General features: G+C 38.6%; 1 protein-coding gene across 3 annotated transcripts in view; it reads left to right on the forward strand.

Annotated features, from left to right (window-relative positions):
- Nucleotides 1-25,037, forward strand: part of EPHA3 (EPH receptor A3) — a 318,256-nt gene that overhangs the window by 95,108 nt on the left and 198,111 nt on the right. For all 3 annotated transcript variants that reach the window (XM_034791240.1, XM_034791250.1, XM_034791261.1), the window contains exon 3: nt 4,295-4,955. In XM_034791240.1, the coding sequence (XP_034647131.1) occupies nt 4,295-4,955 (661 nt within the window). The remainder of the gene's footprint in view (nt 1-4,294; nt 4,956-25,037) is intronic.

Here is a 25,037-nt window from a genome sequence, read left to right on the forward strand (position 1 = left end):
AAGGAGGGTAGATTGGTGACTAGAACATCCCTCTAGGGGATGACAGCCTCAAGATCAATGGTGATTGCATTGTTATGGTGGGCAAATCCTGACTTCATTCCTCAGGATTCCCCAGGGAAGTTCAATCCCCTGTGGAGGATTTGATGGAAATAGCTTATTTAGTGAAATGACTGAATTAAAGACTCAAGGGTGACCCTCCACTCCTTGGGGATATATATGGTGACACAGAAGACGTGTCATGGGCAGCCTCACAAATACCACAAGCCTTCTACCACCAAAGGGGATATGAAATGCCACAAAAGTGGCAGAGGTGCAGAGAAACAAACACAACACTCCTCCTTCCCAGCCTCCTGTCAAAATTTTTTTCCACTGGACCCATGAGAGCTGTGATCCACCTCACAGCCACATAGGGCATCACACCTTCTACTCAGTGGGTACTGCTTGTCAGTCACCCATAGTGCAATATGCATAGGAACTATCACCTGAAGAAGAAGAAAAAGTTACTTATCTTGTACAGTAACTAGAGTTCTTTGAGATGTGTTCTCCCTACTTGTATTCCACTATCTGCGCACTCCTCCTCCTCTGTCTCAATCCTTCACTCATGATTTGTGGTGTAGAAGGAACTGGAGAGATGGTTGCTCTGCACAAGGAGAGGAAGGAAGAGTGCAGTAGTGGACCAGTGGATGCTGCTAGCAAAAATTACCCTGTCTCAAGCATGTGGAGTGCATGACAATGCCAGAGAAGAATACAGATAGGGACCACACATCTCGAAGAACTCCAGTTACTATAGAGGTTAGTAACTGTTATTTATAATCCTATCTAATTTAATCTTGAGATATTTCAATAATTGACCTTATTTGTTCAGGAAACCCTACATTTCATAGTTAAAGTGCAAGAGTTGATGATTAACATATAGATAGTATTTTCCTTTGAGTCTTTGTCCATTTACAGAAGTTGCATTGGTTTAATTTAAATCTGCTTTTAAATGGATGTAGTTAATCCAGTGCAAATCCCTATATGGACACTTTTTGTTTGGTAATAGTGTCTTATATCTTAAATTAAACCCATGCCACGTTCTCATATAGACAGGCCCTTAGAAGCCCTGGAATGCTGCTCAATGGAACTGGAAACTGGGATTAACAATTCCTGGGTTTTATTCCTGACTAGGCCACTGACTTGCTATGTGACTTCTGAAAGGTCAATAGATCCTTCTGGGACTATTTCACCATCTGTAAAGTGTTGATAATACTTCCCTGTCTCACAGGGGTTTTGTAGGTAGGGTTGCCAACTTTCTAATTGCTCAAAACTGAACACCTGCCCCGCCCCTTCTCTGAAGCCCCCCCTCCTCCACGCCTTCTCCGAGGCTCTCTACATCCCCCTCCCTCCATCATTTGCTCTCCCCCACCCTCACTCGAAAACCATATGCCTGGCAACCCTATTTGTGAAGCTTAGTGACTTAATGTTTACCATGGACTACTTTGAGATCATTGGATGGCAGATGCTGTATCAGATGAATGTTGATCAGAATCAAAACTTAAATGCAGAATTGATGTCAGTGCACTGAGGAAGGCACTTCTTTGGAAAATTTTCTGATCTGTCCTGAAGAATAGTTGTGGTCCCTCTGAAAATACTTACTTCCATCTACTTCACACATTCCAAAATTTGTACCATGCAGAAACTGAGTACTCCCTAGCTATATTACATCAGGTTGCTGGTGTGACATAGGGTTTTCATTATTGAATGTATTGTGTGTATCTCTAAGAGTGACAATGATGTGTGAGGTGAATTTCTGTAACGGCTAAAAACAGCCAGACTTCAGTATGACAACAGTTGTATTCCTGTGTGTACATGTAGTCCCCTTGAAAGCTATAAGAATAGGTTTGGGAGTTGTAACAGGTATTTTATGAGTCTCAGGGTTGGATGTATTTTGTCTCTTATTTTCTGTTTTGTTTTAATTTAAAATGTTAGTCATCTGAGTCTTTCACGTAAGTCAGGCTCCATTCTTGGGTTGATGGATATTCTGAAATTGCTAGCAATCAAGAGCCTGTCCATGGTGACTGTAATAATGCGTAAAGTGCATGCTGAATGGCAGCAGCCTGATGTTGGTATTGATGTACGAGAGCTTGTCCCGTATTGAAACAAAAAGATGGTTAGCAATGCCGAAGAATTCAAACAAATATCTGCAAAGTTCAGTCCGGTTTATACTCCTTATTATTTAATACTTGTGAACGTTTGCAGGTCCAAATTCTTGTTTGCTTAACGTTTTGGTGGAATTGATACTATAGTCGCACGTTCATAGTCATTTGCAAACAGTATTAATATACCAAGAGCTGCTCACCGTTTGCTTTTGTTCATTTAAAATTTTTTTATAGTCATCCATTCAGGAGCAGAAAAAATACGGTGTGACTTAAGAGTCCAGTCACACAGGCTGAGTGACTTAGGGCAGGTCTACACTTAAAATGCTGCAGTGGGAGAGCTGCACTGTGCAGCTGCACCACTGTAGTGCTTCAGTGAAGATAATACTCCACTGATGAGAGAGCAACTCCCACCGGTGCAGTTAATCCACCTCCAAGAGAAGCGATAACTATGTCGATGGGATAAACCCTCCCATTGACATAGCGATGTCTACCCAGGGGTTAGGTCGATATAACTGTGTCGCTCAGGGGGGTGGATTTTTCACACCCCTGAGAGATGTACTTATCCTGATGTACGTTTGTAGTGGAGACCTGGCCTAATGGAGAATACTTGAAGTGACCTCCCTCCCCGGTGATTTTTTTTCTCTGTAAAGTAACTTGCAAATATTTGTGTTTTAACAATATGGGGACAGAAATTGGGACTGGTTCATGAATATTTTGCAAACGGGAAAAATACATAAATTTGTCAGATAAAATATCCAAAAATATTTGTACGATGGGACCATATTTGTAAGATACCATTGTGAAGAGTGTGGTGTAAAATCCTATCTAGCACTGGGAGGACCTGAGTAATCAGGATGCTATGAAAGGTAAGCTAATGGTATTTTTTTTTTTAATAATTGTGGTAGCAAAGCTAAAATGGACTGGGTCATGGTACCAGATGAACTAAACAGCAATCTCTGAAGTAGGTTGCTTTCTAGTGAGAGGCATCTAAAGAAACTGTTAAAGTCCTAAAATTTCATTATGAACTAATTGAATTCCAACAGTGGCCAATGACAGACCATGAATTTCTCTTGAGATGTCTGTTTAAACCTTTTAAGGGACTTTTTCAACTGCTTCGAGTATCTAAGTATAAGGATATACACAGTGATCAGCCTTAAAAATGTATCAGGGGGTAGCTATGTTAGTCTGTATCCACAAAAACAATAAGGGAGTCCGGTGGCACCTTAAAGACTAACAGATTTATTTGGGCATAAGCTTTCATCTTAATGTCTTAAAAAGACATCACTGGTTACCATTTAACATGTGATGTACCTCATCCGGTGCATCAAATGCCCCAATAACAAGTGTGTGGATGAAGCCAGACAATCACTATACTCTCGAATGAACTCACACAGAAAAATTATAAAAGACAAAAACACTGGTGGCAAACACTTCTCATAAAACAATCACTCCATATCTGACCTCTCAGTTCTTGTCCTCAAAGGAAACCTCCACAACAACTTCAAAAGATGAGATGGGGAGCTTAAATTCATCACTTTGCTAGACACTAAAAATCATGGACTCAATTGAGATGCTGTTTTGATGTCTCCTTACAGCAATCTGTAGCCCACTAACGCTCCTTTATCCTATGACTGCAGAGGTGTTAATTGTCGACTTCACCTTGAATGGTGAAGACTTCACTCTTGTACTAACTCTTTAACAATATTTTTCACCTTGTATTTAGCTGTGACACTCCCATTACCTTTCCCAGACCTGAAGAAGAGCTCTGTGTAGTTTGAAAGCATCTCTCTCTCTCACCAATACATTTTTTTACCTCATCCGCCTTGTCTCTCTCATTTAAAAAGTCAACATTTAACAGTTACCACTTCTAAATATAGGGAAATAACTATCAATTTTCTTGTAAACTTTGTGGTAACTTGATAAATGTTGACTACTTGATGGTAACGGCTATATATGCTTAATGTATTCATGGGAACAGGAAGTGTACATTTGACAAGGTTTTCCCATCAAATTTCTAGGTACAGCAGGGACATTTTCTAAAGTGAGTTCAGACCCTTCATTATACTGTTTCATCATAATGTGAAGCTCTAAATGCAATTACTCTTGCTGTTGACATAATCCATATACTTAATATATTTTTCTTTTCTTTTTTTCAGTGGGAAGAAATTAGTGGAGTTGATGAACATTATACACCAATCAGAACTTACCAGGTATGCAATGTTATGGATCACAGTCAGAACAACTGGCTGAGAACAAACTGGATTCCACGCAACTCAGCTCAGAAAATCTATGTGGAGCTCAAGTTTACCTTGAGGGACTGTAATAGCATCCCTCTGGTTCTGGGCACTTGCAAAGAGACCTTCAATCTCTATTATATGGAGTCTGATGATGACCATTCGGTCAAGTTCAGAGAACATCAGTTTACAAAGATTGACACCATTGCAGCTGATGAGAGCTTCACTCAAATGGATCTTGGGGATCGAATTCTCAAGCTCAATACGGAAGTTCGTGAGGTGGGACCTGTCAGCAGGAAAGGTTTTTACCTGGCTTTTCAAGATGTGGGTGCATGTGTTGCCTTAGTATCAGTGAGAGTGTACTTCAAGAAGTGCCCTTTCACTGTAAAAAACCTGGCCATGTTTCCAGATACAGTACCTATGGACTCTCAGTCATTGGTGGAAGTGCAAGGTTCTTGTGTCAATCACTCCAAGGAGGAAGACCCACCCAAGATGTATTGCAGTACAGAAGGTGAATGGCTAGTGCCCATCGGAAAGTGTTTGTGTAATGCTGGCTATGAAGAAAGAGGCTATGAATGCCAAGGTAAAAAAGTACTTCACGTTCACTGTTCAGTTATTAACAGGGATTTCACCATCTGTCTATGTTCCATATATTGGCTTATGTTAATTTTTCAGAAGCTAATGATAGATTTATTAGATCACAAAATTGCTCATTACATTAGTTCTTGTTTAATTTATGTAAATAATGTTATTTAACCATATTTATTTATTAGGGTTGAGTAAATAATTCACAGCTAATACTGAATTCAGCAAATCTAGACTTGCTTCCCTCTCACAGACTTTCTAACAGCCCATTACAATTTCCTCAAATGTATATGTTGTGTTGAAGTATTTGAAACTTTTTAATTCTGGCTTGATTGCTTGCAGTCCTCTGTGTTTAGTATTTGATACTTGAGTTGTGTTGGTTAGTTTGTGACCGGTCAGGTAAAATACATGGTTTTGATTCTGGTTCCACATTGGTTGTGTGTGCAAATGCTTGCAAAGCGAATACTAATGTTTGCAGATTCTAAGTTACATTTCCATGAATCCTCAAACTTTTGACTCAGTCATTTTCTGCAAACATGTGAGTCAGTGAAACTTGGTTAAGTGAAAACTCCTAGAAATGGAACATACTGGGGCTTGATTGGTCAAAGCCAAGTTATTGAAGCATTTGAATCTAGATTCATTTGCAAACTTCTTTCAACATTTGCTCAGCTGTCTCAATGAAATGATGATTTTATATTTTGCCTTTTACTCAAAGATACTTGGGTCTTTCTTTTAGTCTCTTGGTGCCTTGGTCAGTAACTTGACTGGTCACTACTGACTAGAGATGGTCAAAACTCAGAATTTCCATTTTGTGGGAAATGCCATTTTGTAATTTGTTTTCATTATGAAAATTTTTCTGTAAATCCTTAGCCTCATAGTGCCAAAAAAAGTGTTTTTATGATGATTCTTCTTGAAATGTGCTCGTATAAAAAGGGGTATTACAATTATCCCAGCAAACAGCTAGTGCAATAAGTTGTAGTTTAGACCATTACCTTGAACTTCCTTGAGACTGGTAGACTCCTTTTACATAGGCCATCCAACAGTCTTCATGTGTGTAGGAGAAATCGTGGGAGATGGGAGCAACCACCTCTGATTCCGCAACCAAAGCTATGCAATTCTGAGTCCTCTTCTAACAAAAATAGCTTTCCCACAGAATGTGAGAGAGGAGTATGGGAGACCAAAGGGATCAAGTGTACAATGTTTGTTGTTTTTGGATTGGATGTTAACTTCTTTCCTTTTGAAAGGGTGGCTCAAGGAGCTGAAGTTTATGTATTTTTTCGCTTTAATTAGCTATAGACAAATTAAAAAACACAAATTAGATTTTTCTATTAGACACTAAAATCAATAGTAGCTGGAATTTTATTATTCAGGCACCCATGATATTTGGGGCTCCACATTTTAAATTCCTGAAAAGTTTGGGGAAAATGTTGGTATTACTCTAGCCACCATATATACTCTTGCTATAACATTAGAGCCCTTGTCCCTGTAAATGATGGAAAGCCCTTGGTTTAGAATTACAGTCACACAGGAGCATGAAAAGACAGTTGCTGCAGAGAGTATCAGGAAAAAACCTGAACCAATGATGCAGTATTCAGTAAAAAAGCTATTTTTCCCCTTGCGGTCAGATTCTGTTCTCAGACATAGCATGTGCTGTTCCTACTGAAGTCAGCAAGGGTTATGCGTCTGTTTTTTAGGGCAGATTTTGACCATGAATTTAAAAGATAAAAGGCGACACTAACCCTACCATAATTTCTTGGGATCCGGTCCTTCTGTCCTGTTCCCTTGGCTTCAATTGCATATTTTCATCAAATGGGCTTTGTATGATCAGACCATTAGCAAAAGTGAAGGACATTATGGTTTACTCTGGCTTTACATGTAATGTCTTGCTGCCCTGACAACTTTTTTCGAGACTCATATTTGTCAAATGCTTTCACCTTGGTGTGATTTAAGTGGCACTCTCAAAGCAGTTGGTAATCCAACCCCTCACCGCTGTTGACGTCAGTACCACAGCAGGAATCGGAAAGCTTGGAATGGAGTTCAATTTTTCACATACTTTTTTTAACTGACCACTTTGGTTCAGTTTGGCTGCTTCTGCCCCTTTTTTGCTTGTCAGGGATTCAGGATTGTGTTGTTTGGAATAGACACAAAATGGGGTTACATACATAGACTTGAATGAATGAGGAATTGGAAATAATATAATTCCCCTACTTGAAATTAATTTAATATAATCTGAAGAGGGGAAAGCAATAATATAGCACTGCTTATCTTCAGAGTGCTTTAAAAACATTTAATTATGTAAGGGATTTTTGCCAGTTGAGCCTGTGTGCAAGCACTTTCTGAAGTTCTGATTTGCTTTTACACCAACAGTTTTTATTGTATTCTATCTCTGCTCTAATACTGGTCCTTATAAGGATTTCATAACAGATTTTCAAATATGCAGTCATCTTGCATTAGAAGAATATTGTCACAGGTAATGAAATTAAGTCCTCTAATGAGGTCTGATGAGTCCATAAAGTTGGTTTCGAAATCATCATGCACAACTTCTCTTCATATTGGCAAAAGTGTTGTGGCTCAATCTTGCCCTCAAATAAGCAGCACACACCATTTTTCATATACATTTTAAAGACAGCCTTGCTTCCACTGCATTCCAAGGAAATGAGTAAGTTTTTGGGGGATAGGCTCTGGGCTTAGCTTTTACAAATATGATTTAAAAGTATTGCTTCCTGTTTGTTTCCATGTTGTTAAGTCAAGATCAGACAAATTGTCTGTTAGTTTTTTGGCTCCGATCTTGCATTTGATAGCGTGTGAGCAGACTGCTGCTCCAGTGAAAACTTCTATTGATTAGGGGGCTTCATGTAGATATATGACTGTCTGCCTACATGCTATCAATTGCATAATCAGGGCTTTATTTTGCTACAGGAAAGCAAAATGTTGTTCTTACTCATATTTTCTTTGTTCTTTCATGTAGCCACCTTTGTTAACATATGTGTGAGGGAAAATCACTTTTAGAAAATGTACAGTTAGTCCTGTTTAGGAATTTGGCTTATTTAATCCATTCAGGGTAACTGTTAAGATTTAGGCTCTTATCCTGCACCTACACCCGTGTTTGAATTGAGGCACTGTGGTTAGTCCCAGTTAAAGTCAGTGAAACTACTTGGTATGTAAAGTACACCCATGTGTAAGTCTTTGCAGGATTAGGGCCTTGGAATGCTATAAACATTGCTAAAGCATCTGACTGAGTGAGATGCTTGTTATAAATTTGGACAGCAATATGTGTTTGGGTTTGTTCTCTTCACATAACTTTGCCAGTGTGTTGGGGGATTTGACTTATAGCACTCTTTCCCAATAACAGCATTAGGCTTCGGTTGAATAAAGACTACCAATTTTATGTTGGACTCTGTGGTAGTTTTCTGATGTTTGCTTAGAACTGGATTTTCACCTGACTTGTTCCAATTCAGCTGTAAACCTGATTTGAACTTCCGGTGTCAGTCCCTAGACATGGAAGATGGATGTGTGAAAGAATTACATGACCTAGCTCCGTTCTTCCAAAGCAGTGACGTTTAATTTTTAATTTTTTAGAATGAAGAGACCATTATGGATATCTTAGAAATTAGATGTTATGTCTCCTAGTCCATCCCCTACCAATAAAGGACTGTTCTCTATTGTAATTTTGCTTATGTGTTGCATGGGCTAGTTTTAAATGTCCCAAGTGATGGGTGACTTCCACCACCTCCCCTTGTGATATTATTTCACACACTAATAGAACTCACTGTTAGAAAACTCTTCCTGCTTGTCATCTTAATATTTCTCTTTCTTAGGGTCATTCTCTGTTCTCCTAGTCATGCTCCTTTCCAGTGTGCTTTATAACTCCTTTCCTTTTTTTGGTGTTTGCACCTTTTAAATATTTGTAGACTGTTCTCATTTCCCCACACTCAGTCACCCCTAATCAAGCTGTACTTATTTAATTCTTTTTTAAAATTTTACCTTCAGTTGTCCATGAGTCTTCAAAAGTAGTTGTCAAAAACAGTAAATTCATTTGATAATTCTCTATAATGCATATTGACCAGATGTATATCTTTAACTAATTGTTTACCTAATTTTTATGAAGGCACTCCTATCCTATGGTGACAGTTGCCATATAAGTACCTAGATAGGTGAATGTCTGTTTTTACAAACTTTGACTCCCTTCCCAATTATTCAAATACATTTTCTGTTTGTTTTTTCTTGGTGATATGGAGGAATTGTTAGTTGTGTCTTAATTATCATATCTTTTAGTTACATGGCTGGACTTTAATATGTCCACTTCTCAACAATTACTCACTAAAGTATTCTGTTTCTCTAATTTTGGTCTTCTGCAATTAAATACCTTGCACTGCTGCTTCAATATGTGAACGTAAGCCTCTGGTCACTGGTTCCAAATATCATGCTATCAATCAGTTCCTTTCCAGTGGTAAGAGTCAAGATGGTGTCTTCTCCAGTTGGAATCTTTTCTACAGAATGATAGAGAATACAGAAATAGTCCTTCTCTAGTAATACAGTGGACATTTATATGACTCTGGAGAATCTTCATCTGGTATATTGTGGTCAGTTTTGGGTACGTCCTAACCAAAAAGATTTAGATAAACTGGATGCCCTCCAAAGAAGAACAAAAATGAATGAGGATAATGAGAATGTATATAGCATGGCTAATTAATAGTCGGGGGGGGGGGGGGGGAGGGAGGGTCCATGCTAAGTTTATACCCTTCCAGAAATGAAGGAGGGTGAGGAACTAAATTGCACAGTGCAAGGGTTTATAACTAGGAAGAATGAGATGGGGAAAAAAATAAAAAAGAAATTTAGGCAAAATATTAGAAAAAATTAGCCTGACAACTTCCTATGTAATAATCTGAAAGTTTCCCAAGGGAAATTTGCAAACATACAATGGGAAATTGTGTCCCCATTTGGGAGTAAAAATGAACTTACATGCACTTGAGTACTTTTTCAACAGGTTACACTTCAGAGCACAATATCCATTGTGTTTCCAAATGGTAGAACAAAAATAAATTGACAGGCCTGAGGAGAATGGCTCTCTAAGCACACAAGTGCATGTTCATCTACATGCTAGTATTACAAACTGCAGTTTAAAATTTAGATGGATTTCCACTTTTGAGTAATCCTGAATTACTGCAATGTTTTGTTCTGCATTATCAAAATTCAAATTGTTCAGAGATTTTATAAAGGCATTTATGAAATGTTTTTTATTTTTTGTCTTGTAAATTTCCTGTGTGATAAAGTTTAAAACTTCAACAACTGACAGACAAATTTTATATAACAAAATACAAAAAAACTTTTAAGGACTGAATCCAGTAAACCTTCCTCATGCAGATAGTTCTTACTCAACTGAACAGTCCACTTAAGTAAAAGGAGAAAATGGTCTGGGAAGTTGGGGTGGGGTGGGGGGAGGTAAATTATGTGTAACATACATGGTTATCGCAGAAATGCTTTCTCAATTTCTCTACTAACACTAAATTATTCAAACACTTAAGCTCTATAGTACAGTGTGCCAAACTAGATTTATATCTCTCAATTCATGGAAATATGAAAAGAATGCCAAACCCACCTATATAAATCTGAACAATCTCATTTTTGTTGAACTCTCTGAGAAATGAATACTGTATTTCTGAGGTATCGTTATGAAAAATGATATTCATATACTGTGAGGAATTAAAAAGGAATTGGAGAGATGTTTAAATATAAATAACAATTTTGGTCTCAGCATACTTAATTATAAATTTTCATCTACCAATAATTGTATTCCTGCTTTCAACAAACATTTTTTGAATGAAAAGAGGGAAAGGAGCAATTAGGAGTTATTTAACATGGTGCATGTGGGAGCACACAGGAGAGGGGACATGTAGTGTGTGTTTATGAGCAAGGTTTATTGATCTATAAGCCACCGAGGCCAGCAGTTTCCCCATGAAATGGCTGAATATCTGACAGATTGCATATACAATCGGGGCACTAAGTTAGACTACTAATTACACTTATGCACCTATCTACAAGATCACATTGTACTTAGTTTTTAATTAAGAGGTTGTTGCAGTAGGACCACATAATCACATAGTGGCAACAGTAACATCAAAAGTTAGCATTTACATGGTGTCTTTACAGAAATCTGGAAAAGCCACAAAATCAAGCACTGGTCCTACAATATATACATGTATTAGGACACCAGAATTTGAAGTGGCCTTCATTTTAAGTTTGAAAAAGTTTTGTTTTTAACACAAAACAAAATGTTTAAAGGAGGATTGTTAAGCTTTTTTTGCTATCTATCTAAAATTACATTACATAGAGATAACTATAAATTACAACACATTCCTTACTTATAGCTATGAAATATGCAATGTTCTCATCCAGTTTCAGATCCTAAAAGTTCATGAACAGAACTCTAGGTAGGATTTTCACAAGTGTTCAGCACTGGCCTAACTCTTCTCCCTGAAAGTCGATGGTAACCAGTATCTTCTCTGATTTGAATATCATAAGCAGAGCTAGATGAATAATTTAAAAAATCAGGTAACTTACTTACAAATATTGCAAAATGAATTTAATACATAATTGCAAACATATTAGTCACATTATCAGACCAGTTCTGTAGATAGGCAAAACTAAAATAGAAAATTCTCTAATTGAAGGAAAAAAAAAAAAATTCACTGAATCAGTATTGTATAACTTGCTCTAGTCAATAGTATGGAATAGTTCCAGTCATGTATATTTACTTGAGAAGATGCCTTTCAATAATGCAGAACAAATTTGCTGCCAGCTGTGATAAAAAATTCTAAATATTTTGTGTTTATTTACTTCTATTTACATAATCAATTTTGATATTAATAGACTAAATGATAATCTTATCTTAGAACATTTTTAAATTCTAAAATTTCCCTCCAAAATTATGTGTAAAAGGGCAGTGTCTATATATTTTATAATTCTTATACTCAGAGCTGGATTTTCAGAGTGCACTTCAAGCTAGTGGGAAACACAGAAAAGGCAATATTTTAAGAAGTGCACCTAGTGCAACTTAAAATAGGAAAATTGCACTGTACATTTATATAACTCAAATTATATTTGTCACAGAAGATGATTTGCTATGTCTGTGAACTACCCACTGTTCACTCTGCAACATGCATCTCCAGTAATGTTACATTTTAAGCAATAGAAGGCACACACATTAGAACATCCCTGCTCCTGCTTGAAAATGAAGGGGTATCTGAGGTCCATTTGGCTCCTATTTGTGAACCTGCAGTTTGTTTCTGATTTTGATACTGTATGAGATATCCTCAAAGCATCTGCTTCTGAGTTTTTGTTCGGGTCTTTGCTGCAAATGTTTTTCAGCTATGTGTGATAAGGGCTCTTAAGGGACCTTGCTGGTATTTCCTCAACCTTTTTCATTTTAATGGTTTTGCTTCTTTGTTGGCTCTCACAAGATATTTTTTTTTTAAGTGGTGGTTTTTTTTTTTTTTTGGGGGCCCCCCCCCCCCCCCGCTTTCTACCTTGCATTAGCTTTGGGGTACTCAGGCATAAGATTTAGTTAATAGTTACACAAAGATTGTATTGTCAGTATGAATTCATTGAACACTTTGCACTCCCCCTCTTCCGCTTCCCGCCCAGCAGTTTCTTCGCCACTTGTGCCTGTGTTTAGAGTTATTTGACAATCCCTTATTAGTTCCAGAGAGGAACTTATAAAGGCTAATAGGGGTTTGCATTACAACTGACAGCTGGCACTAGACTTTAATAGAGAGCAATTGTAATGAGAAGTGTAACTTTTGGTAACATTTGATGAAAATGCTCTTAAAGTAAGAACCATCTTGAAAGATGAGTATGAGAAGTTGAGAATCATATATATGACTGCTGCTCCTCAGCTTGAAGTACAGGATGTTGTCAAAACAGGCTGTTGGCAGACATCTAAATAACCAGTAATTGATATCAAACTTTATTGAACGTTTGACTGCAAGAAAAATTGCAGAATTGATTGTTACTCTCCATTACAAATTGGATATTCAAAATTTTATCCACAATGGTTCACTCTCCTTGGCTTTGAAATTGCATTGAACAGTATTTGGTCCTTAATGGCATAATCTTGTTCCATAATGATTTAGTCTTAACACACTTGTTAGAGGAGTCAGAGTGATTAGGAATTCATTGTCTAGGATTTGTTTGTAGTTTCTGCACTAAGTGCTTATCAACATTATATGCCATGTAAATCAGTATACCTGGTGTGGCAAGAGAAAAAAAAAACACACAAGCAGGTCTTGTGTTTAAACACAAATGAAGCTTAGACACAAACAAGCACAAATACTTCCAGGGTCATGGGGGCAAAATGTGTTACTGTCATGTATCTGTGGGTTCAACTGTTGTCTACTGTAAGGTTAAAATTTGATGTTATAATTTAGAACAGCTGCTCCTTGAAAGGAAGATTCATTTTCAACAAGGGAAGGAAAAAAAACATGGTAAAGGCTGACAATATGCCAACCCTGAATAACAGCATAAATGAGATGGGACAATTCTGCTTAACAATACGGTTGAAATAACTCAGTTTTCCTTGCCATTGATATTTCCAACCTTTGTGTTTCTGGTCAAGTGTACTGCTTATTGAATGTATCATGTGTTACTCTTGCTGGAATTATTTTTTTTTCTTTGTTGAAATTTTGACAATGATGTACGATGGCACATAGTGGATCGGTGGGTAACATTATAAGCTAACAAAAAAAAAATCAAATACATCATATTCCTGTCCAACCTGCTGTTAGTACAAACATATTACTGTTTCACAAAATAATGCTTCAAAACTGGCAACTAGACTTACAGTATTAGGGAGGGTTTACATTATGGCCTAAATTCATCAGTCCATCTCTGTCCAGCAAAGCATTTAAGTATCCACTTAAGACCCATTAATTTCAGGCACATGCTTAAATTCTATTAAAGTTAAGCATGTGAATAAAGTAAAGTTAAACATGAGTATAGCTCATCCATTAATTAACTCTGCATAGGCTACAGGAGTCAGCCCATATGGAACAACTAGCAGGTTTGGGCATGCTCTCGCTCGCTCTCTCCCCTCCCCTGTCCTCCCCCTGCCACCCTCGGCTTCTCACAACTCTCTATTGGGAAGGAATGATAGAAAAGATAAACCACAAGTGTCCAGCTCTCAGTCTCAATGAGAAATGCCATATTTTTCTTTGTTCTCTGAAGCCATATTTTTTTCTAATAAACATATAATGAGGATATATGGTATGAGTGTGCAAGACAACAGTTTTACATCTCATACTTTAAGAAAAATGAGAACACCTCTCCATCATTTGATTGCTGTATTCACAGAAAATAACCACTGATAAAGCAATTAAGATACTATGAAATGGTCATCTGTTTGCAGATATGTGAATCAACAGCAGTTATCAAATTAAAATGATTGATTAAGTGCAATACAGCAGAAATTATGTACAATGTTCTTGCACAATTCTCTGCACACAATCATTTGCAAACATAGAGTTTACAGGATTTGACCTGATTTGAACATGTACATCTTGTCTGTGCAGGCATTCTTTGCAATTTGCATGTGCATCTGTTAGTACATGTAAAATTACCCATACAAATTTAGAAGCTTTTTTTTTTTTAATTTTAATTGGAGCCTCGGAGTTATTTTCTCCATATTCTTTTATAACAAAGCTTATTCCCTGAAGGGGAAAAAAAGTTTTTATCAGTGTGTGTAGAGATGTATTTTTTAAAAATAAAGTACACTTGGTTATAAACTAAAGATTACTTATATGCTTTAATAGTGAACTGAATAATGTATTAATGATTACTGTACAATGAAATGCAAGCAAATGTTGGAATGTGAGGTAGGGCCAATTAAATGGAGGTATCTCCAGCTGTTAAAAAAGTTCTCTTTTAGGTTGTGAAACCACTGGAATTCTCTGAAGGTCTACAGGATATAAAATCCTGCCATTGGAGCCCTTTTTCTGTAACATGATCATAATAATGAGATGACAGGTACAAGCAATTATTTTAACCAGCAGTTCTTCAAATCTGTTTTAGGAATTTCCAGGTTTGGTTTCTGGAAGAGTTATATGAAAAATAAAAGCAACTTCAGGACTCTGAGACTGCCACTTGAGGAGAACTCTAGGTGTATTCGTGAAGAAAATGAGAGAGGAATAGCCATTCCATCTCTAAATCTAGTTTTCATACTGAAAAAAATAAGACTGTGAAGTCGGTTGGGAGACACATTAGCAGGAGGAAGTTTGGGGAAATCTTAAACTGCCACAGCAGATGCTCTGTCTGCTCCGTGAATCAAATGAAGACCTCCGATCTGTGACCAAAATCCTGCGCTTACACAAAATACTATTGACTTCAGGTGAAATCTGGTTGTGAGGTTATCAGTCCAAAACTTTGCATGAGCATTTACATGTAAGGGGGTGAATGTGGATGTAGGGGTTACAGGGACAGGAGGGTGAAAGAATAGAGTAAGATAATTACACTTGTCCATAACATTTAATTATCCATGGCAGATTCCTTCCCTCATGCTCCAAGGGTAAGAAGGAGGAAGGAGCAGGCTGCCGAGCCTCCCTGCTTGAGGCTGATGGAGTAGAATGGAAAAGGAAAATAGACATCGAGAAATTTTGTCTCATTCACCTGAAAAATTTTCATTCTGGTAGAGGAATGAGTCCACAAGTACAGTAGTGATAAGTTCTTCAGTCTCCCTTACTTTGAGGCAGAGTCAGATGTTTTTGATTGGCTGGGATGACTCTCCAGATAACTTCTCCCCCCGAGGGGCCCCTCCAGAGAGTCTCAAAGCTAATAACTCTCATATCTGAATAAAATACTCTTTCAACACATATTAACAATAACAGAGAACATTACCTAGTTCTAAGTTGTTCACACGTCTGCTACTACTAAGAAGAACTGTCTATCCTAAGGGAAAAAATTGTGAATATCAATTGAGATGAACCCAAAGGCCATTGATTAAATGTAAGAATCCTGTTTTCCATCAGCTCTCCCTAAAAGGGGAGGGGGAGAGAGACATTGCAACACTCTTGAAAATTAACTTCTTGTAAGAAGAAGATGGAAAATACATAGTTGGATGAATTTATGGACCGATCCTCCTACCAGAATGAGAACTTCAGGTGAGTAAGACAAATTCTCTCATTCTCATTGTAGGGGAGGGGTCCACAAGGTGGATGGGATTTTTGTAGCACTATCCTGCTCTCCCATGGGCTGAGAGAGAGCTATGGTTTGCTTCACTCAACTTAAGTCTTTCAGTTTTGTAGAATTTGGTGAATGTATGCAGAGATTCCCTGGACACTTGTTCACATGGTGCATTGGACTTGTTGGCCCATGAAGCAGCCATTGCCATCATAGGATGCGCTTCAGTCTTGAATGGAGGAGTCTTCCCCTGGGCTTTCTGTGTGTCACAAATTTCCAGCTAATAGATCTTGCTGTGGGGGACCTGGAAGTTTTCTGTCCCCAAGCCCTGTGGTATATTAGAGTGAACCAAGTGGAGTTTTTTTCTGAAGGATTTTGTTCTCTTAATGTAGATTGTAATTGCTCTCTGGGTGTCTAAGGTGTGCCATGCTCTTTTTTTGGGAGGGTGAGGCAGGATGTGAGCAAAAGGACCAGAGCAAAATCTCCTAGGACCGGTGGAAGAAAGAATTTATCTTAGGGATGAATGAAGGGTCTGTTCCTAGTATCACCCCGTCATTGTGGAAAATAAAATTTTGAGGGAGATGAGAGAGGGCTTCACGCTCTGAGACCCTTCATGTGGCCATGGGATGTAATGGCCCCTAAAAACGTGATTTGTCAGGAAATAGAAAAACACTTCGGACAGGGGTTTGAAAGGCATACCCGAGAGTGCCTTCAATACTAGGGAAAGATCCCAGGGAACTAGACTGAATAGGAAGAGGTCTGATTAGGACGGTAGCTTTGAGGATTTTTTTGGATATGAGGATGATGGAATAAGGCAGAATGACCCCTGCCAGAATTCAGGATATAACTGACATTTGACATCTGTATGTGTGGTACTGTAGTCCCATAGACAGACCTGTTTGTAAGAATTCTAGGAGCAATTTGACCAAAGCTGATCTTGCTACGTATTCTCTTCAGGTGCACCAGTAATCAAATCTTCTCCATATTATTGTATACTGAGAATCAGTGGAAAATTATGGTTGAGATCATGTCACTGGAGTATCCTTGTTTATTTAAATTGACCTCTTAATAACCAGGCAGTCAGTTTCAGAGATGCCAGGTTGCAATGGCCCAGATGGCCTGAGATGATAGATCCAAAGTGGATTGTAGGGGGTTTAGGGATTGTAGGGTAGTGGTAGGGGAGGGGCTGCAGACATCTCCATGAGGTCTGACAACCAGAACATCTAGGCCGGTGCAGAGCAGTTAAAATCACTATAGCCTGTTGTCTCTGTACGTGTTGGATGGTGTATGTTATGGGAAAAGGAGAGAATGCATTTAGCACAGCCTTTGGCTATAACTGGGAGAAGATGTTGATTTTCCTGTCTCTCCTCCTGGCATAGAAATTGTTCATTTTGGCATTGGAACTGTATACAAAGAGATCCCATGTTGTTCTCCTAAAAGTCTGGACTAGGTGTTCAAACTCCCTCTGATAGAGCCATAGTTCCCCTGGTCCATGATTTTGCTATTGAGCCAATCTGCCATGGCATTTGGTTTTCTGTTGATGGGCATGGCTTGGGCTGACAGAATTTCTCTCTGTTTGCCTGAGGAAGGATGTACCTTTCGCTTGTAATAAGCTTGACCAGGTGTCCCCTAGTGTGTTTATATATGCCATGCTAGTAGTGTTGTCTGTGTATGCAGGTATGTGTCTGGGTTTAAGGTAGGGAGGAGTGCTTGAATGCCTAGGTGAATTACTCGCATTTCCAAATAATTTATGGTGTAGTGAGATTCCATGTGTGAGCTGACCTTGTACCTTAATGTGTTAAATGGTGTGAGCTCCCCTTCCTTCCAAACAGGTATTTGTCGTTATGGTGTGTCTCTACAGTTCTGCCAAATGGATACCACATGTGAATTTTGTTGGATGTAGCCACCATCTGAGGTTTTTTTGTTTTTGTTTTTTTTTTAATTTTTACTGTGGAGGAAACTCTTACAGTGAAAGGGTTGAAATTATGAATGTGAGAAGGGAAGCTCAAAAGGTAGTACTGGAGACACCTGAGGTGAAACTTTGCCTATGGGAGTAGGTATATACATGAAACGAACATGCCTAGTTGACTTAAGTCCTTCGTGCGGGAGTATAGATGGTCAAGGATTTTGTACATTTGCTCCAAAATCCTTGCCTGCCTGTCTTTGGAGAGGAATGCCCTGTGGAGTGAGGTGTCCATCCAAACTGCAGGTGTTCTGTTGTCTGTTTTGGGATGAGATGGCTTTTATTCAGTTTTATTATAAACCCATGTTGTTGAAGGTAGTGTACTGTCTGTTGGTTTGATTGACTTTTATAGGGAGAGGGCTTTTAACAGAACATAATTGAGAAAGATGTACCCTTTTCTGAGGTAGGGACACCAGGACACTGTTACCACTGGGCGCTTTGTGAATACCTGGAGCAGCGGTACTGCCAAAAAGAAGGGCTTCATACTACATGTGCTGAGGGCCATATGCAAATTTTAAGTACCGTCTGTGAGAAGAACAGGAATTTGGAGAAATGCCTCCTTCAATTCCACTGAAGTTAGGAAATCCCCCTGGTAAACTGAGTGGTCTCCATTTTAAACTTGTGGGACTGAATTGACTTGTTGAGTGTCATTAAAACTGGGACTGCCCTGTTTTCCCCTGATTTCTTCAGAATCAGAAATAGCATGGAGTATGACCCCCCAACACAATTCCTGCTCCCCAATTTGGAGAAGGTGATGGATTTGCCTGCATATTGCCTTCCTTTTGGATGGGTTGAGGAAGAGAAGAGAGGGAGAATTCTGTGACAGGGGATCCTTTTGAATTCTATGTGTACCTCTTTCAAATGTTGTGCCTTATCCATTTGTCTGTGCTGGTGCCAGCAAACCAGGTGGGAACAAATAGAGGCAGGAGGCCCCCAAGGGAAAAGCTAGGGGAAGGATGATAGTCACTGATTGCTTTTAGGAGCATTCCTAGAGAAGGAGTCACCTTTTGGTTTGTTGGACTTGGCTTTACTCCACCTATTCTTGGATGCCATCAATCTGGCAGAGACAATGAAAGCACTGAGCAGATGTTAGGAAATGGCTGTCTGAAATTAGGCTTCTGAATATTTAGGCATCTAAATAAGTGGCTTAATTTTCAGAAGTGCTGAGAGCACAATAGCTCAATTATGTTAGATTGTTGGATAAAGCACTTTTTCATGACATAGAAGCAAAGGACCAAATCTTGTATTGAGCTCATTTGGGAGTTTTGACTGTTTAAGGAATTATTTGTCCCATAAATACACCTTAGCACTGACATAGAACCTTCCATCAAATGCAAGGGTAGGAGAGCACTCTTCATCCCAGCCTACAGATGAATAAACTGAGACACGAGAGGTTTTGAGACTTGCCCATAAGCAGATAGGGCTGGGTTGTAAATTTATAATTTGCCTTGGATAAGGGAGTTCCAAGGAGCAAAGCATGGACTGAAATGGGACTTAAAGGTGCAGTTCATCCTCTGTTCTCCCTTGGGAGGAACTAGAGAGTTCATTTCATTTCATGGAACTGTCTTCTCCCTCCGTGCACTCAGCCAGCTGTCCTGAACAATGGCTGGAGGAGGGGGCAGGGGCCCAGGGGCAGAGCCGGGGCTCTCTGCCCTTTCCCTGCTCACTTGCTCTCAGTGGGGAGTGTAAACTGACTAGCCCCTGCTCCCCTTCTCAGTCACAATCTAAGCAGAAATGAGCCAAGGGGAAAAGGGTGTGTGCGGGGGCGGGGGGACTTGCTGCTCCCAATCCCCCTACCCAGCAGAGTGAGGGCTGTGGCAATCTAGCCCACAGTGAGTCGGTCACAGGGTTAGTAATAGAAACCAGGAGCCTGATTCTGATCCCAGTTACACCAGTTTTACACTGGTGTGATTACATTGATTTCAGTAATTATTTCTGACTTACAACAGTGTGATATCAGAAACAGGGCCCTGTCTCTCGACTCACTTCCCCCTGCTCTAACAAATAGACCCTGCTGCCTCCCTAATAAAACTAGATATTATTGTCTTATCTAATTTAAATAAAAATAAAAAAAAACTTGTGCTAAAAGCAGGTCACATGGGTGTTTAGATGGGGGTTGTGTAAATTTGGATTAAATGCTTCCTTGGAATTGGATATATTGTTCTTTTGTATAATAGCTAGCTCTTGGGACCAGTCTGATGTTTAAGTTGCTTCCTTAAAACAAGGCATGCTAAACATCCCAAATTCTTTTATAATTAGGGATTACTTTATAGCATGCCAGTTATCCATCTGTTGGGCCTCTTCTTTTATGGAGTCATAGCAGTCAAACTCTTAACTCGCACTGAAATGGCTATCAAGTCTGACCACCAGGTTGAAACTATGATCTAGTGCATTGTTTATTTTTTCACTATCACCACCAAATACTTTAGGACAGTACTGAGTAAACAGTATATATATATTAACATGTATTGAATATAAGTAGTTGCTGACTGTTACTTTTTCCTTGCCGGAGGAAAAAGTTCCTGGGTACAGTTTTCAGGAAAAGAAAAATAGGTCCTCCATTGTTATATAATCAGATATCTTTCATAAACAAGTTATCTGTTTTTTTTTTCTTTTCCAATGTTTCTGGCGAGGGAATTAATGGGAGGCTGTTTGTCCATTTGTTTCTAAAGCTTGATTGCCAGCTGGCTGAAGTTTCTCTGAACTTCTCCTTTTATCAATAAGGTTCTGCAGGCAGATACATAGTTAGGCATAATGTTTTGCTTTCACTATGAAATTCAGCCCTGGGTTGAAAAGGTCATCCTCAGAAAGCAAAGTAATCCAGGGTGCACTGGTCATTCCTGAACACACACATAGCTGGTCTTACTTGATATGAGTTTAGTTCTATGGAATAGAGTCTGATAAAGACTGAACAGACACCATTGCTTGATTATAGCCTCACATTGGGCATATGACAGTATCTTTCAAAGTCAAAGGTTATTGCTTTCTAAGGTAGCCCAAATCCCACCCATACAAAACCTAGATGAAAGCTGAAGATTTAGTGTGACACTGAAACAATAATTTTAAAATGTATGCATTTTGCAATAAAATATTTTTATAGTAAGGGAAGATGGCCTGACAGTCAAAAACCTTAGGGTTATTTTATAATTCAGCTACATTATAAGGATTTATGTCTAAAACGAATGGTCCGGTTTTTTTCAGTCCCTGAAATCTGTCAAACCTTTGCTTAACTCAGTAACTCTTCCAGACTTTGATATCCAAAGAATGTCATTATTATTTTATGTGCATGAAATTTGCTCCTTTCAGCATATATTTTTCATGTTATAAGGGGATTTGGTGCTGTTTGCTTTTTTGTAAATCAGAAGGCTTCACATTTTCTAGTTTTCCCATTTTACCAAATAAGTTCAAAATGGCCATGGAAAAGTTACTATTTTTGGTTTCTGGATTTAAAATGTGCCATGGGTCTCTCAGAGGGTTTGGTTTTAAAAAGTTTGAGGGTTTTAAATACTGTGATATTTGAAACAGTGACATTCCATCTGTTTTGCATATATTTAAAGTATTAGTGGTTATGATATTTTTCTGTCCCACCAAGGGACGGGGGTGGAGGATGGGGTTGAAGAGGAGCATGTTGTTCAAAGCATCTCTAGCATCTTAGTGACTGGAATCCAAGTGGTCAACATGTGGGAGCATGTTGATGGATGGCGGGAACGTGGCTGCTGCACCCATGCAAGACACTGAAAAGGCCATTGCTTAACAAACTGCTCCCCGGAAGGGTATGTAACTTAGTCTCTAAGGTGACACAAGTACTCCTGTTCTTTTTGCGGATACAGACTAACACAGCTGCTACTCTGAAACGTTGCATGAATTCTGGCAGAAAGAGGAGGGGACGTGGAATGGGAGAACATTTTCTTAAAGATCACAAGACACCTTCCTTGCCAAAGTTAAAAAAGATGGCTAGTGTAACAGTCCATCAGCTAAAATGACCTTTTTCACCTTGAACGGAGTTTAGGAGCCCAGGAGAAGCTGCAATGTCCTAGGCTAAAACAGCATAATCAAGATCCCTGAAAGTAGTGGCTTGCATTTTCCAACAAACTTATTGGAAGTATGCTAGCCATTTACTGACAATTGATTTAAATTAGGGTCAGGGTTAGCCATCATAATGTCCTGATAGCAATGAACTTTTAATAACACTCCACTTCAGGCAGTGTAAATTAGCGTAAATTTGTTGACAGCAGTGAGGTCATGCTGTTATACATAAGCTGAAAATATGGCCCATATCTCCAAAAGGTTTCTCAGTATAGATTTTAAAAATATACCATTGTACAGTGTATCTGCATCCAATTTGGAAGTCTATAGACTTGTGATACAGAGATAAACCCTCCAGAAATCTGATAAAGTTTATACTTAACAAAAAAGGGGGAATGACACAGGTTTCTTCCCCTTCATGATTATTTTGGACTATCTGAGAAACTTGTGGGTATTGATTGCGAGGCATAATTATTTATGAAGCACTTTGAAAGTCTTGAATGAAAGGTGCTCTTTAAATCCAAAGCAGTAATATTAGTAACTCCCAATATGCCATGCTGACAATATTCTAAGCCTTTCATTTGTGGTTTTGTTTTTAGATTAGGTAAAATTGAAGCAAAACTCTGTATGAATATAAATGTTTATCAAGCTATCCAGAACTTTAAAAAAGTCCTTACTGGAAAAGCTTAAAAAGCATCAACATGGTTATAGGGCTTTAAAAAAAAAACAGAAGTATAAAGCTTCTATTCAAATGCTTTGCTCAGAAATATGGTTTCCTGTTCATTCTGCAGGACTTCCCCATTCAACAAAAACCTGTAAATGTGACTGTCTGGCTGTTGATTCTAATGGGAGTGGATGTTACGCCATGAGCAGCATGTCTTGCCTTCTGCATCAGCGGCTATTCATAACATCAAAGCATTCATTTTTTCTTTGTTGTTGTTGTTGACATGACTTTTTACTTCACCTTCTCCTGCTGTGATGGACCCTTAGACCTTTGCACATGCTCCCCTCCCTCCCCCGCATCTACTGTGTTGCTCTTTGGTATGAGTGTGTGTGTGGGGGTGGGTAACCCCCTTCTCTTCTTGGATAGCTATTGCTGGCAGGCTTTGAAACTGAGGATTGATGCTCAGTGCTGGTTCTCAGTAGGAGTTGGTGGAACACATGACTAAGATAGATGACTGCATGTTGGATTCTGTTGGCTGGAAGAGGCAGTGGTGTAACTGAAGGGGAACACTGTCCTCGTCGGCTGAGCTTTCATTCAAATTATCCGAAGGGAGGCGATGGGGGAGAGCTGCTTTGTGGAATATTTTTGTAGTTTTAAAGTGCCAAATCTCTGACACCTAGGGCCTGCTCTTGCGCTCATTGAAATCAGTGGCCAAGCTCCCATTTATTTCAGTATGAGCAGGATTGAGTCAAAGTAGGTCAAAAACAAGAAATTAATTTTATTTTTATTTTTTTGGATAGATGAGGAATTTCTGGGTGGCTTTTAAGTAGAATATTATTATTTTAAAATAAACATATCTCCATGCAGGTTAAGTCAAAGAAATGAATCACAATTAGTGAATAAATTTCAATTACTGTGTGAATTGTTTTCAGATTATGAAACTTTCAAAATATTAATCATCATTCATGATATTCTCTAGCAGATAACTTCTGATCTGCTAATCATCCAAGCACACTTTAAAGAATATTGTAATTCACCATTTGAAACCATGCTAGTTATATTTGTCACGTAGCATTGGTTTTGTGTCCTGACAGATGACATATATAACTAATATGAATGCAAATTGCAAAAATTACAGTGAAATATACACTTACATATGTGTGTAGTATTCATTAATTATGTAAATTATCCAGTAGGAAAACAAAAGAAACTCACATGGAATTGAACTAATAGCACGAATTACAAATTGTGAATTTTATAATCAAATAAACAATTAGAAATTTTCTCTAGCAAATAGTCCATTTAAAATTTTGCTTTTTACAAGTATTTGGACTAGCAGAGATTAAGTGCTGAAATATTTGCAGTAACTGTACATGACGGGGTTACAATATGGTCCAAATGAAATTCACTTTAGAATTCAGATGATTATTTTTGGACTGTTTCCACTATTCATGAAACTCTATTTTTCCACCTTATTCACACTGAGTTCTTTCGTGAGTGAGCATTGTGGATTAAGGATAACATAATCAGGCTCTATATGTTTGAATATCATTAGTTCCCAGCTGCGCCTCCAAGACTAAAACCCTCAAAAAGTTTGGGACTAAGAGCAGATATCACTATCAGCCAATATGTGTTTTGTTATGATAGAATCATCTTATTCTGGAACCATTTTTTTCATAAAGCACAATCCCTCTAAAAGGAGTTTCACTAAGCCAGCGCTGCAGGACACTGAAAGTTCTTCGGTTTGAAGTACACGGAAACAATGTGGAACTTTAATTCCCCATCATTATAATTTAGATATGGATCTGAATTGCAAAATTGTAGGTCTGAACTTTCTGGAAATCTGAGGTGTTTGGATCCAGTGTTCTGATCCAGCTCTGTCTTTTACAGCATTGAAAGGACTAACTCCCCTTTCCCTTCCCCCTCTCCACACACATGTCCCAGCAGAGGAGGCGAGCCTTACTCAGATTGCATCCCATGAGAGACCAATTTATAACCTACAGGACAAGGAGATTTATTTGAAAACATATGGAAACCAGGGGGGTGCAGCCTACAAAGACTACTTGTCCCAGCATGTGGAGCTCCATCTTAATCTGAGCGGAAGCCAATGGGATCAAGCTAGAGGGATCCCATGCTGGGATTGGCAGTCTCCATGAGCGAAGATTAGAGTAACCATGAGACACATTTGGCCCCCAGACCACTGCTGCCATATAGTGTTTTAGCCAGTCTGGAAATGCCCCAGTGGCAGTACATGCAGC

This window comes from Trachemys scripta, chromosome 1, assembly GCF_013100865.1.
Source record: "Trachemys scripta elegans isolate TJP31775 chromosome 1, CAS_Tse_1.0, whole genome shotgun sequence".
NCBI classification, from domain to species: Eukaryota; Metazoa; Chordata; order Testudines; family Emydidae; genus Trachemys; species Trachemys scripta.